The sequence below is a fragment of the Fistularia commersonii genome, chromosome 29 (assembly GCF_037954325.1).
Source record: "Fistularia commersonii isolate RoL2024-O1a breed Wild chromosome 29, RoL_Fcom_v1.0, whole genome shotgun sequence".
Taxonomy (NCBI): Eukaryota; Metazoa; Chordata; class Actinopteri; order Syngnathiformes; family Fistulariidae; genus Fistularia; species Fistularia commersonii.
Window position 1 is genome coordinate 4,724,605 of NC_141312.1, and position 21,834 is coordinate 4,746,438.

Sequence of the window (21,834 nt, forward strand, 5' to 3'; positions counted from 1 at the left end):
TCCAAGTGCTCCACCATTGTCAGTCCGTTAGCATCTGTTCTACAGCTGCCCTATAATCCATCAGATCCATTACAATCACTGCATAAAATCACCCCAGTCCCGTCTTCCTATCTCTTCAAGCTTACTTAGCCCCAGGCTTTTACGTGGATTGTAATAAGTGTTGTAAATACCTTCATCTTTCCACCTACACTATTACCCCTACACTCATTGGTCATTTCCAAGCTGTAATACTGTGTTTAATATGGAATACCTTGCTTTTTAAAGCATCAACTTGTTTCTTAATGCCATGTATGCTGCACAAAATAATGCTTCAGTCCAAACAACCAGGCTATGCGTGCACACATAATGTCGGGCGTCTTCATCCTGTTTGCCACAAATGACTTAAACTCACGAGGGTTGTAATTTAGCGATTGTACAAGGAAGAGTCCTGTGGGTGGCTTCATTAACAAACCCCTGTTGGCTTGTTAAACATGAAGTCAATCCTGCTGCAAAACAGCTGCAACAGTCAAGTCCTCCTCACACTTTCCCCCAATCATACTAGTCACCACACAAAACACACCTTTCCTTAGTATTGTTGCGCCTATTGTGCCGTTTAAGGCAAGCAAACAAACTGAAATGCAGTTCTTTGGAGAATTTGGTGCTTCCAAATTCAATAACAAGCCGCTCTTCTCGACTATTTTGCCCAATAATTATTGAGCCGCATATGATCATGAGCTTCTCCTTTAAGTCACCCACACGAAATGTATGGAGAATTCCAGAAAGTCACTGTAAGCATCAGTTACATGGGATTCCTTGACTTTACAGCCTTGGACAATGAATATTCTGTACCTTTTGATTTTCTTGGTGTTGTTGATCTGTAAATCAACTATTAGGACATTTTAGCACATTTTTGTCACCCACCCGTCTACAAATCTTTCTACTTCCTCTGGCAATTCAGACTTCAGATTATTTGATTCGCACGCTTCCCCTTACACTTTGTTCCTTCTGAACTCACCTGATCCTCCTCCCTTCTTACCTCCTTTCACACTGAATCTCTCGTCACCTCTGAGCATTTTTGTCACTAAAATACGGAGACTAAAGCTGTCTCCATCCATGCATTTCCCTCCCATCCTGCCTGGGTCACTGACAAACACTGCAAAAACATCTGCACAGGTTGCTGGTTTGATATGTGCTCACAAGAGTACTAACAATACTTCATTCCACTGCCGAGAAGTTCGCTCTTAAAAGTGATGAATGACAGACCCGTCTCTGTGTCAGGCAAAAAATTCTATGGTTAAATTCCAAATCCAGAAATACTGTATGTGGTTCTGATTTGGAAATGCTAAAAGTTAGCAGTCCAAACCAATTATTTGGTTGCAGGCAGTACTTTCACATATCATATGTGCAGTTTCCATGCCACTACCTACAGATATTGAGCTAAATAACTATTATTTTCACCTCAAGTTGGCCATCTCTATCACAAACAAGTGTGTCGACTACTTTCTGCACTTTCTACTTTGACGCATAATGGTCCAAAATGACGGTTCTGACTGTAAAAATAACAAGGTATTACTTTATATGCTGCAAAGTTCCCAACCAATGCTTATATTTAATTTCTCAGCTGTAATGTCAATTTGCGATCGAGTTGTACTTACCCTTTCAACTGACAAACAGTTAAACAAAATTATAAATACAGGAATATAGCACAATACGGGTGGAGGAAATCATCCCTATAATCCGTAAAGTCCCAATATAAGTGATGGTTAATTTAAAAAGAAATTCCCAGGAAGCGACAATATTTATTCTTAAATACATATACATTAAAAACCCATTCATAAAAAGACACAAAGTGAATATCAAGTTTGATTGCTTGTGCCAAATCTTTTACATATGATAGGATACCGGGTTATGGGGTGTATATTACATTGCATAGCTTGGATTGGCTTGTGAGGGATGTGACTCAAAAGTGCATTTGATTTCAGATATGGTGTTATTTCTTCATTTGTCAGGGTCAACCCATCACAGCCAGCAGGTTACAGTTGATACACACCTGCTGATTCACACCTTGACTGATTTCCAGCCCATGTCGATCACATCAGCTAACCCAGCTAAATATTGAAATAAATTCTACAATGATGAATAACAACCAAACAACAAGATGAATTGTAAGGAACACTTTTCTGAGCATGTAGCCGAGAACAGCGTTCACCACAGCATAAAAAGATACAGGTTTACCAACATGTGTAAAACAAGAAATTCTACCAGCGATGTCAACAAAACAACAAAGATTATACGTATGTGTCACATGTCAAATGTCCCGTGGTGAAATACTGACCTAAAAAGCAGCTTTATGTTTGTATCTGTCGCCCCAAAACGATGGTTTTGAAGACAGGAGACCTAAACAGCACTGGTGTGAAAGTTTACAGGTCCTTATGTGACACAAGTATGGGTAAAATATGTGCTTGTTCACAGCATCACATGTATTAGCAGTGTAAGAGATGTGAAAGTGGCTCAGTAGAGATTCTCCACAGTCATCCGTAGTGAATCATGTTACAAACATTCTGTTGAAACAACTCCTGAGATGCATGTCTTTTGAAATATCTCCCTTAAATAATATTTTGAAATGGCTCGCAAAGGCTCTCAAGGCGTGTTCTCTTTAAACTAACGATCTCATACAGAAACGGTGAAACGCCAACATTGAAAGGACGTAAACGTGGCCACAGAAGCGGTGTCATCTGTAGACAGACAGGAGTTTTCCTACGATGTACGTGAGGTTGTAAACAAGTGAGTTTAAAAATACAATCATAGTAAAAACAGTGTGAATGTTCGAACTCGACAGCAGCTGAAAAAAAATCAATTCAACCTGCAAAAAAAAAAACATCCTCAGTAGGAAGTAAACAATATGAAATGACTCGGTAGCCATTTTAATCCGTTCTCATGTGGAGAATAGGGGGTGGCATCTCAAAGTTTTTGTAATATTCCCCATTATTTTAGGATAAAGCAGCGCCAGAGGCTTAATTAACTAAAGAATGAATATGTAGTCATGTGGCATTTTTTTCCCAAACATTTATAGATCTTTCATGCATTTATTCATGCATGGACAATAAAGCCTTACAAGGCAAATCCTGTTTTTTTTCAGGTTTTAACCCTCTCCAGGCAGATGTTGCAGATTTGCGACAGCCAAATGCTACTTAGCTAATTACGCCACAACTTAATTTGAGCCTGAGAGGGTTAAATCCCATTTTGGACACTGAAGTGCATGTTTGTTTTTCCAAATAAAAATACCATGACAATATCTGCCAATTTCACAGGTTTGTATATCTGGAGATTTTAGTGTTAAGAGGTTTTGTTCTTTAACCAAGAAAATGCACAAATTTGGTTCATGCTCAAAAGTTACAGACAAAACAATTCGCTCAGGGTTGTAAATATGATGTAATTATTGGGTTTCTGGTTGCGAAGTAGAATTGTGAAATATTGGAATTGCATTTCAGAACATGAACATATCCAGGGATGGGAAATGTCCATAAAAAAGCTGTCTCTCTCTAGTTTGAGTCAGTTTGTGTTGTTCTTTTTTTCGTTCTCTTGAGTTTACCTCACCTTTTCCTTTTGGTCAGAGAAGTGGCATTAAACAGTTCCTTTTTCTGGACACACTAACAGAATTAAGCCTCTAACTTGGCCTATAGGATACTTACTTTATGAGAAAAGTGGTTTGAAGGACTGGGAATATCCTAAAGATTTATGGCTGCTTCAGGCACTTTAACACCATAAAGCCAGTAGGAGAGAAATTAAATATCATCATACGAGCAGCACATGTGAGGACAGTGTTTGAACTTTAGCTTTGATAATTGAAATATAATGGATTCAATATTGGAGAAATTGCTCAACTAACAAACACACACGTTACAATAATACATATAATGAATTTCAGATTTTTGGTGTTATGAGAGTAACTTAGTATTAAAAAAAAAAAAAGAAAAAAATCCAAAAATAAAAAAAAAATTAAGTATAAAAGCCCCACATCCTATTCATTCGTGCGTCCATCTGTCCATCCACAGATTCATAGCTCAGACCTCAGAGCTGTTGTGGCAGTCTTGCATCCTCACCACCAACATGGGCTCCGTACTGACAGACCCTTTCACCACCTCCTGCACTCCCTCTCGCCATCCTTCCTTACCGTCCTTCTGTCTGGATCTCAGCACGAGCACAAGGGTCACAATGATGAGGACAGTCAACAGCAATCCTACGAGCGCCCCCACCAAAGTCACCAGACCCTCCTCCTGCTCATCTGCATTCAGCTCGCTGGGTTCCAGACCATCTGTAAACAGCTCATCTGACCCCCAGGCCCGCCGTTTGGTGCGGTCCAAGGCGATGTGCATTATGTTGGTGCCACGGTTGTTGTCAGATCCAATATCCTCGGCAATCTCCCGGACTTCATCGCTGACGGATCGTCTGCGCCGATGACCTTTAGCGTCCGATGGGGTCAGAGCAAGGTCATTGCTTGCGGAAACCAAGGAGTGGTACTCTAGGCTGCGCTTACCAATGCCTCTGTTGGCATTTTCTTTGGACCGAACTGTGTAAATGGTGTGAATGTACCACTCACGGCCGGCAGCAACCTGAAAAAAAGCATTGTAGAGTTACTTAAAATGTAAAATGATATGTGTAGAAATGTATTTGGCCTACTTTTATCGGCCTTTTGGGGATAATTGTTTATTTGACAAAGTGCTTTACCCTCACCTAGAAATGTGAGATTACTTTTCCAAATTCCTTCTGTCAAATGTGTGAAGTGCCTTCTCACAGAAAGCAGGACAAATTCATTTGCTGTTATTACTATAAAATTCATTTTGGGCACAAGGGGGCACAATATCCCTGTTCTGCTGTGCAAAGTGTGATTCCGCCAGGAGAGCTCAGACCTCCTTGCAAACGGAGTTTTTGCGCACTGTGTGGTTGTAAATAAAGTAAAATGAATCTCTTTTGCATCCTCCAAAATTTGGCACAAACATTACTGGTAAAACAGAGAGGGGTATCTACAATCATTTTTTTCGCAAGAGAAATGTGCAAACGTATGCAATTGATGTCAATTACAAACAAACTAAAAAATTGCATTAAATTATAAGCATGCATTTATGTAATATGAATTATCAATTGTGATACATCTTTGTTTTGTAGTTGTACAAAATCATGATACAGGCAAACAATTTTTTTTTCTCAAGTGTAAAACTGAAAGAAAAGAGATTATAAAAAAAGTGGCAATGCCAAATTTCCACTTGCCCAAGTTGCATATGAGTTCTGGATCTACGACCCAAAACAGGTCACTATCAGTAGAGCGTTTTGATGCGACTAAAGTAAGCCCATCCTGATTAATTCTACTATCCAAATTTCCAATTTGAGTTGCTGCTGAAGATAAACATTGACCACCTGCACAGGTAGAATTTACAAAATATTATTACTTTAAATGTTGTTATTTCCAACTATTTATTGCTATCTGATTTCTGATCAACTTGGTAAAAATAGAAAGAATTATCGGACTCATCTCTAGTCACCGGTGCGGAAGAAGAACCCCCCCGGCGTACCTGGAACAAGGCTGCGGAGTCCAGCCGAAAGCCATCAGAGCCCGGCTGTCTGACCAGGGACACGGCTGATGGATCATCTACTGCCAGCACGGCGTTAAAACCCACATCGCCAAACACACGTGCTTGAGTCTCCGGCTGAGCCTTGTCCTGGTGACGTGTGTTACATTGAGAAACAAAATAACAAGAGAAGAAATTGTTTTGCAGTGACCGTAAATCTTTGTACTTTATATATTCAAATTGTAATGTTGAAACAGGGGAACGCAGCTTACTAGAATTTTGAATCGATAAAGCAGCGACGGGGAATCGGCCAGGCAACCAAATTCAAACTTTGTGGGGTTATATTTGGGCACGTATCCATCAGCTCCGGTGCAGAGGAACACTTTCTCTATGCTGCAGAAGAAAGAGTCTCCAAGATTCTGCACAGGATCCACCATGACACGACCGTAGACCGTATCACCTGAAATAAGCAACAAAAACATGAGTTCTGCGGTTCAGTCAGCCATGCAAAGTTGACAAAAGTGACATTCAACCCCGAAAAATATGCTGGATAAACATAATTTTTCTTAAAAGTCACAGTTATAATTATATAAAAAATACAAATATAACTAAATATTCACTTTGCCTGTTTTGAATTCTGAAGCATGATTTGTAAATCTTGATATCAGCTAAAAGAGTGTGATTCAATGCTACATATATATATGTAAATGTATACACACACACACATATATATACATATATATATATATATGTATATATATATATATGTATACATTGTTTTTACAAAGCAGAACTTTTTAATGCAGAGGGAGGAGGAACTGAACCTGCTGTCTCCGGGTCTACAGCTGCCTGCTCCAAGAACAGGCTGCAAGCACATTTCAGAAACAGTCCCAAAAATAGTGGAAGCAACACCGTTAAAATAAAAATACTGTGACAAAAAAAAAAAAAAAAAAAGAGTGGAAAAGCTTGTTCTAAAATGAAAGTGAATGCGGGTTTTCTTTCAGTCACGGAAGCACAGGGGCAGCGGCGGGCTAACTTTAAATGCTTTCCAAGAACAGCAAGCGCATATCGCTCATTGTTAGACCAAAAAAAAAAAAAAAAAAAAAGGGTTAGTCACAATAAGATATCTCACCCTCAGAAAAAGCGACATCGGTCTCCTGACCGAAGCCCATGGAGCCATCAGAGAGCCACAGGCTTCTCTTGGATAGCAAGAACATCTGGGTGTTCAAACTAAATTCCACTGCAACCGGATCACTCACCTGGATTAACAGACAGAAATGTGATCGATGATTAGAACGGAAGGAGTAGGAGAACCAGACGGGGATAAAAAGACGGTGAAAGTCTTTCGACAACAAAGAAATTTGAATGTTTCCAAAGACTTCCTTACTTGCTGGAATCTGATGTTGAGGTCGAACGTGACTGGTTCTCTGGGACTGCAGACGGGAGGGACGGCGTATTCCATATTCTGGGCAGTCGTACAGGGGATCAGTCTCACTGTGTAAGTGCCTGAATAGTCTCTGACCTGTGCAGAGCAGATTGGACAAGTATTTGAAAGTCGCTGTGTATCTGCTACTTATAGGGGCTGATATTTCAGGCCGAGCAACGGAGCACAGTGAGTCCCACGCAGCCACACTTACGGCAAAGTCAGAGGTGAAGGACCACTGCTGAACTGGCTGGTTATAAGTGGGCTCGCTCCTCACCAAGGTGAGGTTGAAGGTCAGACCCGGATGGTCGGCGCTCATCACCATTGATGACATGGATTTTGCTGAGTGAACGAAGAGAAAACTCAATGATTTAAAAAAACATAATGAACGTGTATGCTGTCAGGAGTCATGATGAATACAGTACTAAGCGCGAGTCAGTCTCACCGGCTCTTTTTATTCTGCCCCCGGAGTGGGACTCCACAAAAAGACCCCTAAAACGAGCCTTGGTGCGAAAGTTTACCACCAAACGTCCCTGGTCATTTATTCGCATGCTGGTTGGATATAATGCACCTAGAAAAAAAAGAAACATATGAATGCAGTTATGCACAAAATATGTCTTGATTAAACGCATGATATTACAGAACCCACCTTGCAGCTCAGCCTGCGGGGGGCTTGCGATGCCATCCTTCCACAGAATAGCCGTGTCGTAGACAAAAGTGAGACGCAGCTCCGACTGCAGGTCAAAGTGCTGCCAGCCGCCGCTGCCCACGGGCGAGTGGAACACGTAGGACACGTAAAGGGGAACGCGCAATGTCACGTAAGACTGGACCAAGTTCAGCACCTGGGAAGATGCAAAGAGGAGTCGTCGAATTTTTTGCACAAATGTTTTTTTTTGTTGCTCAAAAGCAGCCTCGGTTACAGGTCTGGGTTTATATGGGCTCGCAAGAGGCTTACAAGATGTTTATATCCTGATACTTAATTTGCCCAATTATGAATAACTGGAGTACTTTTGTTAGTCATTCACTACCAAAACTGCAACCGAAAATGAATCGATCAGAGACAAATGTCTTTTAAACACGTTTCAAACAATCATCTCCATCTACATCAACTGTCTTTTGTTTGCTGGCTCATTATATTAATAATTTCCCACAGAAATTCAAGCAGTTGCCATCTCCACAAGGTGTCTCTGCTCACCAGCAATGCATTTAAAATGAAGCCACCAAATTGATTTGTCTACTTGTAGCAGAGTAATTTTGGTAAAGCAAGAATTTCTCTGAGAAACTGCTCCAGAGGAAAAAAAAATCTTCAATCTTATCATTTTTTTGCAGTCAATTACAAAACGGACCTCTCGGCTGGTCGTTCCCTGCAGATAAACAAGGAGAAGCAAACTGGTTGGAGGTTTCAGTACGAAAGAAATTGATTTCTTCTAAACCCAGGTTTGTTTTCCTCTCTCTGACCAGCCATTCTCTACCAGGTGTCTCATAAAATCCCTGTGAACTCAACACTGAGGACACCCACCTGATGTAATCCCTGGATTTAGACTTGAGAAATTAAAGTGCTAAAACTCTTTGATTTGTTTGAAAAAAAAAGTTAAAAAAAACATGTGAAACAAATGCACAGTAATATATAAAAGTTAGCAAAAGTACATTATTACATTTAGATTTATAGTTGGTATTTTCAAATGTCTTGAAATGTCATGGTCTTATTTTACCCTCATATAGTGGGATTTTGTTTTTGTATTTAGTAAAAGTGCACAAACTCCTCATGCAAAATGAACAGCCAAGTTTCTGTTATTATCAATATTATTGTCAGTAATAATAATAACAATAATAATATTAGTATTATCATTATGAGTTTACTTATTCAATAATTTATGAATTAATTTTTCATAAATAACAAAATAAAATAATTTTAGAAGAATCGGCCCGATTACAGCTCAAACCCGATATTCCATTAAAATCCTGTTTCTGTCGGGGTACATTCTGTATAGTACTGCAAACTTTTTTTTATGTTTTTTGTCTCATGAAAAAATAAGTGGATTATAGAGATACTGACGATATCCACGATCCACCCCCAGCACCGCCACAATCCTTATCACCCCCTTCAATCCTTTGGCACTCTTTCTCCGACAACCATATATGACCCAAGTGACATTGATCTCCCTCAATGAAGAACAGCCAAGATCTTATGGTTGACAGGCATTTTGTGCAAGTGTGAGAGCAAGCGATTGTTGCCATGAATGAGTAAAATAATTTGTCTGCGCCAGTCATGAGCCTCTTTCTCGCTCTCGCTGTCTCTCTCATTCTCTCTCATTCTCTCAGCAGTTTCGCCACCAATAGGAAGCTTGTAGATCAAAAGGCCGGAGGAGAGCAGTGGGACATGCAGGCTATCTTCTGATCAATAATAACAGTGAGGGCCAGGGGAAAGTGCAGCCATGCACAGTCCACAACACATTTCCCATCTGTGAAATGAATGCACAGCAGCTTACAATACAAAAGTTTCTAGGTACATAACAGTTGACTATAATAATGTAATAGCGCTGCCTGAGCCTCATATCTAGATTTATTATAGTCCCTCGTGTGAAGGATACTCAAACTCTCTCAAACAACGACCCCGGCTGCAGAACAATGGTGTCAGAGATTCATTAACCAGCTCTCTGTCTCTGAAGTGGTTCAGGCTGAAATATTTTGTGCTATACAAACACACACACACATCCACGGTCACGTGACTAAGTTGCTGGGAAAATGTGTTTTTTCAAAACTTCCATTACTTGGTAGATTAATGAAGTGTCCAAAATAAAAACGGACAAATAATACATTCGGAGTATTACGAGACCGTTGATTCGGATCTTGAGTAATATATCAGGGCCTGAGGATCCCCGAGGGATTTCCCAGGACCCCGAATCTTAACACCGTGCGCATTATGGGGTTACTGACAGGCCACTAATGTGTATCCACGTGGGTATATTTAGCAACACACGCTACGACTGTCAACTACACACCGGGATAAAGAGCTGGCACACATACAGAGACATGTTTGTATTTGCGTGTGTGTGGGTGTGTGTGTGTGTTTTTCTGTGTGCCCAATTCGACGTTAATGCAGGCAAACAGATAGGGTGCCATTCTGTCTGCGCAGCCCCCTCATTCAGGAGGCTGTAAATAGACTGAACACACAGATACGAACATCTATGGACACAAAAACACACTGGGAGGCTGGCAGTCAAACAGATGTACATACAAACCCAAGATTGGAATTTAGATGTTTTCGACAAGTGCTCGCACAAACACACACCTGTCCGTCGGTCCCTATGGTGCCTCCGCAGTCGGTGAGCAGCTCAGACATGTGGTAGAAGCTGGTGAACTCCCAAAGACAGGCCTCCAGGTTGAGATTCCGGTAGAATCGCAGAGTGCCGTTGCCCCGCAGGGAGGGGCTGAATTGATAGGGCGCCGCGTCTCCCAGGCTCTCGGGGCCGCGCGCGGTGGTCGTGATGAAGCCGTGCCCTGTGGTGACCTCGTCGTAATCAAGTAAGTTGGAGCAGCGGTGGTTTCCGACCCGGGTGCCATCGGGGCTGAGAGTCAGTTCAAAGTTCATCAGGGGGCGAGTGGAGATGACCGGAAGCATGCCTGCGAAGCAAATGAAAATTGATTGTGCGATTTGAATGTTTGCTGGCCGTCTTTGAAAAACATGCCGCGGGGAAGTGGTTGTCACCAAAAAAAAAAAAAAAAAAAAAAAACATGGAAGAAAAGAGGAAAAAAAATATGAAAAGAAAAGCAAAGGGGTGAAGGAAAAAAAAAAGAAACCTGGAGGAGACGAGGCAGAAGGAAACTGATTAAAAATCAAGAGGGGAATGTTAAGTAGCGGGTGTGCTGGAGGGTTTCCACACTAGGGTTTGATATAACCCCCAAGATCTATATTCTGGCTGTCACGCTCCTGAGGATCCCTAGACGTGAATAATATACACACTACATTACACTTCACTTCATCTGTGGTACGAGTCTTGCCTCCAGCTCCGGCCTACCATCTATGTGAGGCATGGTGACAGTCACTTTGATGAGATTGGGGTGTTTCGGGTCGTCTGCTCCAGTGTAGCGTAGCTTGGCCGAGAAAGGCTCCGCGCCAACGGTGCCCATCTTGCGGGGTTGGCACATACCTTTGCAGGACAAGAGAAGAAGAGATGCTAAATCCTGTCAGAGGGGAACGCTCAGACGGAGACAAACTGCCGTAATTGCATTTACTTTGCAATTACTTTGAACAAATTATTCACCTAAATGATAAGTGACATAAACTAAATATATACACACATGTCAGTATTACACTTATCATATTGGCTATGGAAATCCATTTCTCACAGATATTGTGTCTTTTTGCTCTTTCACGATTTACGTCCCGTATTTCCGAGAGCAATGAGAGTAATAACACAATTTAAGCTTCTTAGCGATGGAAAAAAGAATTTGAAAGGGTTCATTTATGTGCTTTTTAAAAGATATTTTGCAATCCAGCCTAGGCTGCTCTTACTCACTGTGAACATAAGAAACACACTAATAACGGTGATTTGCGGGACCGCACGCGTGGGAATAAATCTCCATTTTCCCGTACCCACCTTCCTCCTGGCTGATGGTGACGATGGGGCTGCTGAGTTCTAAACCCTCATCCCCGTTCGAATTCACTGCCCTGGCGGCACACTGAATCCTGGATCCCGCCTGGAAATAAACTGAATCCAGTGTGATCATCTTTGACGACGTGAAGAAGGTGTCAAAGTCCACCTCCCTCATCGGGCTGGTGACGCCATCGGGGCCGGCCGGGGGACTGACGAGCCAGCGGTAGCGGGTCAGGGTGTTATTGATGTGTTCGCTGACACAGATAGAGCCTGTCTTGTCATAGTCTGGGTATCGCGTGTTGCAAGCCTGGAGGACGGAGGAGGAATTGAGCAGAAGAAAGCGGGCGGTTAGGGAAAGAAACGGAAAAATGCAAGAGAACAAAAGAGGGCAGAGCTACAGAATATAAATTAGTATATGAACTTCCCAGAGCAATGTTTTTTTATGTGTTATTTTCATGTCTCTATATGCATTTCTGAGAATACCCATCATTAAAAACAAGTTATAAGAGTTAAAGGGGTTGGCTTTGGAATGCTTCTGCGGATATCCTTTTAACTGTGTTGACACTGCACCTCCTGGTGCAGCACTCAACTCTTCAATTTTGACAAGATTATTTCATTTTATCTCCACAGGGAGCCCTCTGTGCAGCTTAACTCAATACAGGGAAACCAACACACTCGCCCACGCATGCACACACGCGCACACACACACACACACACACACACGCAAAACCACGCAGAAGTACAAACACACACAACACCTTACACAAACTCACCAAGAGAGCCCCATGCACACACAGCGGTGACGTGAGAAGCAAACGGCTTAACGCATCACAAAAATCCATTTAACAAGGCGCTTATTCAAGAAAGAGGGCGATTTTCCTGTGTATGAAAACATGAGGATTTTGACCTATTTATGGGTCTTTTAGGGGCAGAGTGGTCAAGTCTGGGTGGACAGTTTATTCCGGCTGCGGACTCACAACATTCCCTGGTCTTTCCAAAGGATATCAGAATCAGGATCAGAAAACAAACTTAATTGTCCACAAGGGACACGTGGGAAAGCACCATCAATAAATGAATGGGTGAATATGTATATAATACATACTGTACAGAATTGTGCAAATGGTACCATTGGTAAGAGACTGTGTGTGAAGTAAGCTGCGCCAATTTTACCACCTTGTCGAAAAACATCTGTCCTGTAAATGTGCCGATGTGTAATGGCGAGTAATTTCAAGGGTGATATCTTATTGCAGAGCTCTTCAAAACTACGCACAGTCTGTACCCAGGTACAACAAAGAAATGGACACTCAAAAGAGGCTCCGGAACATGTGGAAATTAGAAAAGTAAATATGGCTGACTTTTAAAGGCTGCTTCTATGTTGAGTCGAAGCCGCAACGTTTTAATAATTCACAGAAAAATCCTGAAATCAATGAGCATTAAATTTGCTGTACCACAAAGATTGAAATTAGTCATGAGTGGATGGCATTGGGGAAAAAAAAAAAAAATCCAAATACTGCTCCCTCTCACATGCATCAGATTAAAATGAGATTGTTTGGAAACGTAAAGCGGTAGAACATAGAGTAGGGATTTAAAGAAAAATAAGGGGACATAAATAAATAGTTAAATAAAGTACCTGGAAACTCCTTCGAAACATAATCTTTGTAATTTAATTTTTTTTTTTTTTTTTTGCAATCCGCGGTGACTCACTGTGACACAGATGACGGGGTAACCGGCCGGTGGGTGGAGGTTGCCTGGTGTCCTGGTGGCATCGTCGTAATGCAGCAGTGACACCACATGGGGCAGAGAGGGGAAGGTGACATCAGCCATGCTGTTTGTCTCCTCAATGTAAACTATCACTTTGGCTACCTGTTCCAAAATCAACACAATATTGAATCAAAATAGAAAACCTGAACCAACAATTATCATAACAGTGAAAGTCATCATTATAAAACGTCAACATGGATGTGCAGGGACATGAAAATTGCTGATTTCAAGCATCTCTCATTTCGTTCACTCTGCTTCTTGTGTTCTGCTCTGCCTTTTCTTTTTCTTCGATGTCATCTATTATTCATTGAGAAATCTTTTCCCCGCTCTTACGGCCACAACTACAGTAAAGTGGTGCTGTTGTCTGGGTTGGGAGACCCTTGTCGGGATGATCCCTGATCCCAGCGGGACTGACCTGGATAAATATGGGTCAAATCTAAGGGGATAAAGATTTTTTTTTTTTTTTTCCCGCAACTCGTTATTTTATTAAACGGGTTGAAAATCCATAAGTGTCTGTTTGGATTTGGTGTGACGTTTGAGGCTCCGGCACACACGCGTTCCTGACCTGGGTTTCGGCCACCATGTTTTCATCAGGCTTCAGATGGAGGGTAAAGGATTCTCTCATCTCTCTCACGCCATCATACAGCACCTCCACTTCCACAACGTGTTCCTTATCGCCCTGTTTGAACTCGATGTCTGGACGCACACAAACACATGAATGCATCACGAAAGGAGCTTTAAATCTCATTACATTTATCGCAATTACAACCTACAGGGTACGAGAATGCATCTTTGGTGGTGTTCGCATTTGCAGTCATAAAAATAACATGGCAACCTCACAGCCGAGACCTGTGACTCAAATTTCCTTCACAATTACTGCTTTGGAGGAAAATCTAACTCTTCTGAGGAACATTGAGAGTTTCTATTTTCATGGAGCCAAAGGTGAACCCAGCTCTGGATTGGAAAGCGCTTCACTCCTTAAAAATGAGCCAAATATGAAATCCAGTGCTGTTGAACTGCCGGGATATTTGCAGAATGTAATTGGCTGGGAGCAAACTTTAATTACAATTCATTGACTGTATTTCCAAAATTTTTCCAAATTTGAATAGAAAATTGGTCACTTTGCGCACATCGGAATAAATACGCTGAATTTTAACGTGCCGATAAAACATGAAATGTTGTGACTCCACTGGAATTTTGAAATTTTTCCTATTTCCAAGTAGGTATTAGAAATCAGTGAACCTTATCTAAATAAATCCCAATACCCACTTTCATTCATTTGACTTTCCCCATGGGAAGCCTTGTTTCATTCTTGTCAAAACATGTCTGAGTGGTGGTGAAAAAAGGCAGGACGGAAAAAGGCCAGTAAAAGGATCGAAGGGTGTCTCGCTTTTGAGCAGCGGACCCGTTTTTATAACGGGTTTGTTTGAATCAGCTGCTTAAGTGGCCTAGCAAATTGGGACTAAGCAAAGGGGAAACGCGAAAACATTGTAAACAAAGAAAGTGCCATTTAAAAAGGGCTGAGATAATGTTTTCAAGCAAGCAATGCCTTTGACAGTTTATTGAGAGGATCGAGTTTCTAGCTTATCCACTGCAAATTACCCCCTCTAATAGTGATACAACAGCTAAACATTTTTTGTTTACGTAAATAAGTATCATTAAGAAAATGGGTTAAAAGTACGAACGCTGCAAATCTCGACTAAAGTCCAGCACATTCGATGTTTTACCGTTCAACTCCAGTGACGTTTGAGTATCCTTTAAATGTTTGGAACAGGTGATTTCAAGGCATTAGACGACGGAATATCTGAGACGACTGACGCATCAGATGACAATCTAACCTTAGAAAAACAATTTCTAGTCAATTTGTGTGCGGACTTATTGTCGGAATGATATCGGACAGACACCTGTGCTTATGCGGGTAAGGATTACCTCGAGACACCGGGTAGTAGTCCTCTCCCGACACAGCAGAGCCGTCTTTGGTATGAACGCGAACGACGGACAGCTTTGACGTGTCACCCAGCCGTACAACGGGGATCCTCACGGTTGTCACGGCGCCCGCCTCCTTGGGTTCCCCGACACTGAACTTGGTGTCCAGAAAACGAATGACGGGCTCTAAATAAAGGAAAACAATGCATCTGATGGCAAGTAATGGAACTAATACGCGCAGCGATCGATACGCAGATCGGCCGGGATTCCTTATTTTCATGTTCCGATTCATTTTTCTCTCATTTCACCTCACTTACTATCAGTCGTGTCCTTGATTTTCACTAGCGTCTCATTCTGTGCTCCCACAGACGCTCCGAACTGTGAGTCGCTTTTGGGGGTCCCCAGGACCAACCGCAACTCTTCTCCCTCCTCATACAGCGTGTCGTCGACCAGGGACAAAACACACGGCTTCTCCACCTCACCTACGCCAGAAAGTGAATGTTATGATATAGATTTAGAATAATCCTTTATCTTTATTTTTTCACATTATGACACACCGTATTCATCCGTACGCTTCCAAACTTTTGGAAGCTTTGAATGAAAGAAAAGGAAGATCCACAAATAAAACAGAAGCTGTTCAATTAATAAATAGTGTGTCAGCTCACGAGAAAACACAGAATTTGTGAGATGATTTCGAGACGACTGAAGTACCAGGCAAGAACGTGATGATTGACGCATCTGTGTTGGGACGTTCATCAAAGTCCACGGTGACCTGTGCCGAGCCCTGACGGGTGTAACAGCGAACCGTGGATTTATATCTGACGTCCCCGCTGCGGTAAACCGCCGCTGTTATCTGACCGTCGTGCTCCTCTCCGGCGTACGCCGACTCGCGGAACTGGACCTTCGGCACTGTGAGAGTGAGACGGCACGGCACTTTTAATTGGGTTCATTTCAAAGAGGCGGTATTTATGTGTCTCTTTGTGATTTTAGGACGAAATAACACGGCTGGCAGAACAACGGTTTTTGTTAATATTTTTGTTTTGTTTTTTTTCTTTCCCTGAAAACATGCAATTAAACAAAATCGGAAAAATTCCAAATGAACAAAAAAAAAAAAACATATCCGTTATTTGATCAATTGATTTATAATTTATTACTACGCGTTTAACTGTGGTGCAGAGGGACACAGTCCCTTTTTTTTTTCCCTTTTCGTAACTCAGACGCAGGGCTGATTCCAAATAAATGCGGTCGAGTAAGCGATTCGGCAGAAACAAATAACTCACGGTCCGACAGGGAGTCGTTGATGAAGACAGTAGCCTTTCCCGGCTCGCCCAAAATACCATTGACCGGCATTCGGAGGACCAGATCGAAGGTCTCCGTTCCCTCCAGTTCCGGCCGCCCGAGGTCGTCCAGGATGTTGACCCTGAACGTCAGCATGCTGACGCCCGGAGCAAAGTCCAGGTTACGACTTATGCCCACATAATCGACTCCGGCTGAAAGAAGAGTGACTCGTCAGACGAGAGATTCATTCATAATACAAAGCATCCAAACATTTTAAATTATTTGTACATTTTCCTCACCCTCTGCCGAAGCGGGCTCGGCCTTGCGGGAGCGAACGGTGACGGTGCCGGTCCTGGAGAGATCGCTTCCCGTCCTCCACACTTTGACCTCCACGTAGCCATCGCTTTCGTCCACGTTATACTCGACCTCTCCGAAGTAAAATACCGGCGCTGAGGAGTCGAGATAGCAGAAATAACAAACAAGGATTACACAAATCCTGTGTATACTAAGGAGGGATTTCCCTCCTTAATTGAATTAATTAAAGAAATACTAAAATGCAGTTTTGCCTTTAACAAAGACTGAAAGTAGGCATAAAAAACAAAAAGAAAAGCCGGGGTGGTTTTAAGCTGAAATAGAATTTGAAATGGTATTGTTTATGAATGATTATTTCACACATTTTCTCTTTTTGTTGCCCCAGACTGTTTTCCAGGTTTTTTTTATAATTAATATTGAGGAGAAATAAGAGTATTCAATTGGTTCTGTTCATTTATTAAGTTGTGAAATACCTTTGCTTTGCAAGTGTATAAAATCAATGCGCTACGAGATAATAAGACAAGCATTTTCCTCGTCCAAATAATCCTAGTATTTATATAGGAAAACTCACTGAACACCCCTGTGCAAGGAAGGGACAAAATTAGAATAATATTAATTTCTCCATGACAATTGCTAAATTACTGGTTGATCGAATCTTAGATAAATATAAAGTGACTCCTAGTGATAATGGGACTAGAATACAGCGTGACAGAGATAGGCCTTATCATGGAGACTACTCCTTATTAAGATGAGCTGTTATTATGAATAATTATTTAATGAATATTCTGTGTATCTCTGTTCCATTTATTGTAAGCCCTTCTTTGAAAGGGAGTCATTATTTAACACGTCAGTAGTTTTACCGCCACAATCCATCACAGGAGGAAAATGTAATCAATGAGCAATTTTAGTAAATATAAACAGTCGATTAAAACGGCGTTGAATGTGCTTCAACCAATCAAACGAGCATAGTACACCCAAGGTGACTTTGCAATCCCAAACATTTAACATGGTGTGATACAAACTTTAATCCGTGGTAAGAGATAACCGAGACCTTGAATTACGGCACGGGGCTAAAGGAGACTGCGGGCCTGCAGACAATGCCCTGCTGGAGGTGTGCTGGACTCGGTGTTACCGTCTATCAGATCCCCCTCCGATAGGGAGCCGTGACGGACTCGCTTCCTGACTGCTGCACTCTTCTGTTTATCCTACTGCATTCTGATATTAGTTGGTTGATCTGAAATCTTACCAGATCAAGCCCGTCAAGCACGATACAGTCCGGATTGTTTTTTTTTAATTTTGCTGTCATTCCTTTGTCTTTTTCCTTTTCCTTCTCAGTTTCAGACCCCGCTAAGCTTCTTAAGACCCCCCTCCCCGATTTTTGTGGAAAAGTTTCCCACTCTGGAAGTTCTCTTACAAGCTAAGATAGATTTTTTTTTTAATACATTTTTAGTATTCTTAAAACTTTAGCAGCATCTCATTTTAATTTGAAGAGAAAAATCTTATCATTGTTTTTAAAATTAAAAACAAAAAAAAACTCCCTCGGAGGAAACATTTTGTACTAGAAAAGTTCATGAATACAACATCCACTTTTCTTTTCGGAGACATTAGCATTTTATTATACTCTTTAAAATGCTCTTGTCTACAAACTAGCATTAATGCTTAAACCCTTTCACATGGTAATGCTGGCTAATTTGAGTCTGACAGTAAAATAGGAAAATAGGACTACATTATTTCAAAGTGTCTTTTAAGCAACTGGGACCCTGGAGTTCCCTTCTTTTCCAGGACACGAGGGGAGATGAAGGGAAATCACGTTGCATCACGTCGCAATCCACCCGAATCAAGTCCGATTCTCTGACCTATATTTCCCAAATCCTACACATATAGGCCGTTCTGTGCATGCCATTCAATAACTTGTGCAAAATTCCACCACTTCCACATTCCCGTTGTGACCCATGTTTACTCTCAGCGATGCAGGTTTACACCCTGCGGCGAATGGGCGCATTTGATTGCAGATGCTTTTACTCATCGGACAGTCGTGTATGTCTGCAAACTCCATATCAAAGGGTTGACTCACACCTGCCACTATTAAGGACTGTTTACAGAAAGGCTGATCGTCTTCGCCGCGCTGTTGCTGTTTGCAGCTGTTACCTGTCCCCCACAAACACACACACACACACACACACACACACACACACACACACAAACACCTGTGGTAACATTAGATCTGTAAGCTGCCACCCGCAGTCTGCTGTGACTCATTTGTAAAAGCCAGCAGGAAGGCAGAGGTCAAACCGTGACAGCCCATTAGTGTGATCTTAAAACCGCAAGAACGTGTGACCTTTGACCCTCTTCCCCGACGCTCGTCCCACCTTGTTGCTGCCATTCTTTTGATGGAAAAGAATTTGACGCTCTTTTCAGCACTGTGTGTGTGTCGTAGTTCTTAAGACAGAGAGAGAGAGAGAGAGAGAGAGAGAGAAAATGGACCTCCTAGACTGCTCAGAGATTTGTTTGAACTGGCATTGTTTCCTGAGGCTGCAGCTTCAGCTTTCACAAGTGTACTTGTCAAGTGAGAAAATAAATAAATAAAACTGACAGGATTAAAAGTCCCTCAGTTGGCCATGTTTTTCTCACTTTGACTCATTTCTTAAATCTGGCATAAATCTAAAAATAGTGTGCATGTTATTACTTTTTTGTTGTCAGAATCAAACTATTCACCAGTCCGAAGACTACATTGAAAGAAAATCTCAGAACTGTTCTGTTTTATTTATATACTCTTAACTGGGGCAGATACAGGAGGATCGGCCCCGTGTATAGAACTATGAGACGGAAGAAAATTCGTACGGTTATATTTTCATTTCGAAACTTGACGGAATAAGTGAAAACCCGGGGCAACAATATCCAGTGAGTATTACACATCAAGTGTTGTCTACACCATCAAAATACATCGAAAGATTTTTTGTCTTCAAAGCACTTGGCCTTCTTTTGTACCTTTTTCCTCCTACACACCTCCCACTCAGTATAAGCAGCAATAATCGTAGAAGTGAAAGGTAAATAACGCAGATCGTGCGGACGGGAGAGAAAAAGATAAAAAACACACTGGTAAACAGCACAGAGGCACATAAGTGTTACCTTGGACATGTCCAAGGAATAATAAGGAAAATTGCCGCAGTTTATGGAAATCATTCCTTCCACAGCGATACACGTTCCAAAGTTGTAATATACAAAATATACCAATATACATATATCCACTTTTTTTTTTTTTTTTTTTTTTTTTGCAGACGTCGTCACCGCTCACTGGAAGGAGCGCAAATTACCGATGACAGGAGAGGCATCTGATGACTGATGAGTGAGAGCTGCATCCACTTCGCTCTGGGGGCCGCGGCTGTGTTTTAACACTCTGAAGTGTGTGTGTGTGTGTGTGTGTGCTTGTGTGTGTGTGTTTGTGTGCGTGTGTGAAGGCTGTAGAAGGTGCAAAGCCAAATTGTGTTAATTACTATGTATGGGTGTCTGTCACATGCGTGTTCCTGCGACTTTAAATAGAGTTTATAGGGCGTTCTCAGCTGTCCGCTGTCGAGGAGCTGCTTGTTTTGGAAGATGGTGACAAATAAGTTTGTGTCTGCAGATGTACGTAGATCTAGAAACTGACATGGTTTTTAATTTCCTTTCATTTTCCGAGAGGAGATGAGAGAGAATACACTTTTCTCAAACTCGAGTATATTTCACGCTGCTTTTTGCTCTAATTAGAAAATAAGGAAAGGGAATGGAAAATTCACTCTGAGCAACACGTAAACAGGTCACCGGGGCCTCGATTAACAACGCAAACACACACACACACACACACACACACACACACACACACACACACACACACACACACACTGCATATAAAAATTAAAATTATGGTAAAGACCGCGGATTTCGGAGGCCTTACTCCTGAGAGCAGTGTGTCTCTTGGTAGCTTTAAATATGCATTCAAAAATACTACCAACATTTTTTACAATTTCGTTTACATTTCTTTTGCCATTTTCTCAGAACTGTTTCCTATTAAAGGCACATTCTCTACATTTCTATTGATTTTTGTCAAAATGTTTCGTTTGTATGCTAACTAAGAATGTGGAATTGAAGATAGGATCCTTGCATGACAGAAAAATTAATCATAAAAGGATTTTATTTAACAATGAGCTCTAAAGATGTGTGTGTGTGTGTGTGTGTGTGTGTGTGTGTGTGTGTGTGTGTGTGTGCGTGTGTGTGTGTGTGTGATGCTCTATGACTTCAATCTCCCTTCTGAAGTGCAAAATACCCACAATTTTTATCTACATGGTGCATAATTTACAAACTAGTAAGCAATTCTGCTGCCTTGGGAGTGTGACCAAAAGTAAGGCTGTCCTAATATTGAAATGAAGGAGCGGATTTCCATGAAATATTCCGAGGTAACCTCAAATTTACCAACTCAGCTGCGGCTACATGCGCCCGACAGCGAGAGTCCAAGTGCCCTCTCCTCTCGGTCGGGCGCATGGAAATGACAACTCTCACTCTGAGTCATGGCGTGCAGCCATGCAGAGCGCAACACTCCGGGAGACAGGTACTGTAGAGTTTAATCTGATAAAGTACTAAATCTAGCAGATACCCATGGGCTTTCTTTCTGCTAAAGTGTGAGAAATTGTGGGTGAGAGAGCGGTGGCGCCGGAGAAAGAGATGGAAAGAGAATGGGAACGCATACTTGACTTTGACCTGGGGGAAGGTAAAATGGGGCTGCCGAGCACCAGCAGTCACAGCTGCTGCTCTCCGAGTGCTTTTTCTCGCTACTTCGCAGCACTTACCTTTGATGCAGAAACGGGGGTTCAGGGTTAAGCGCGCAAACAGCGGCAGACACAAACCGCGAGTAAACACGGAGAGCTGAAACTCTCATTTTGCTAATTTTCTCAGTGAGCTCTAATCGAACAGAAGGGAGGGAGGACGCAGTAGGGCTTCCTGGGCGCAGGTATTAGAA

General features: G+C 41.8%; 1 protein-coding gene across 1 annotated transcript in view; it reads right to left on the reverse strand.

Annotated features, from left to right (window-relative positions):
* Positions 1 to 1,764: 1,764 nt before the first annotated feature.
* LOC147216733 (FRAS1-related extracellular matrix protein 2-like) overlaps positions 1,765 to 21,834 on the reverse strand; it is a 62,171-nt gene continuing 42,101 nt past the window's right edge. The window contains exons 7-24 of the mRNA XM_086176604.1: positions 16,832 to 16,981; positions 16,535 to 16,744; positions 15,966 to 16,163; positions 15,572 to 15,736; positions 15,258 to 15,440; positions 13,894 to 14,024; positions 13,272 to 13,430; positions 11,571 to 11,874; positions 10,989 to 11,120; positions 10,262 to 10,593; positions 7,619 to 7,811; positions 7,415 to 7,540; positions 7,184 to 7,311; positions 6,934 to 7,068; positions 6,679 to 6,805; positions 5,819 to 6,006; positions 5,550 to 5,696; positions 1,765 to 4,592 (exon numbers count right to left, since the gene is read on the reverse strand). Of these exons, the coding sequence (XP_086032730.1) occupies positions 4,044 to 4,592; positions 5,550 to 5,696; positions 5,819 to 6,006; positions 6,679 to 6,805; positions 6,934 to 7,068; positions 7,184 to 7,311; positions 7,415 to 7,540; positions 7,619 to 7,811; positions 10,262 to 10,593; positions 10,989 to 11,120; positions 11,571 to 11,874; positions 13,272 to 13,430; positions 13,894 to 14,024; positions 15,258 to 15,440; positions 15,572 to 15,736; positions 15,966 to 16,163; positions 16,535 to 16,744; positions 16,832 to 16,981 (3,557 nt within the window). The 3' untranslated portion in view covers positions 1,765 to 4,043. The remainder of the gene's footprint in view (positions 4,593 to 5,549; positions 5,697 to 5,818; positions 6,007 to 6,678; positions 6,806 to 6,933; positions 7,069 to 7,183; positions 7,312 to 7,414; positions 7,541 to 7,618; positions 7,812 to 10,261; positions 10,594 to 10,988; positions 11,121 to 11,570; positions 11,875 to 13,271; positions 13,431 to 13,893; positions 14,025 to 15,257; positions 15,441 to 15,571; positions 15,737 to 15,965; positions 16,164 to 16,534; positions 16,745 to 16,831; positions 16,982 to 21,834) is intronic.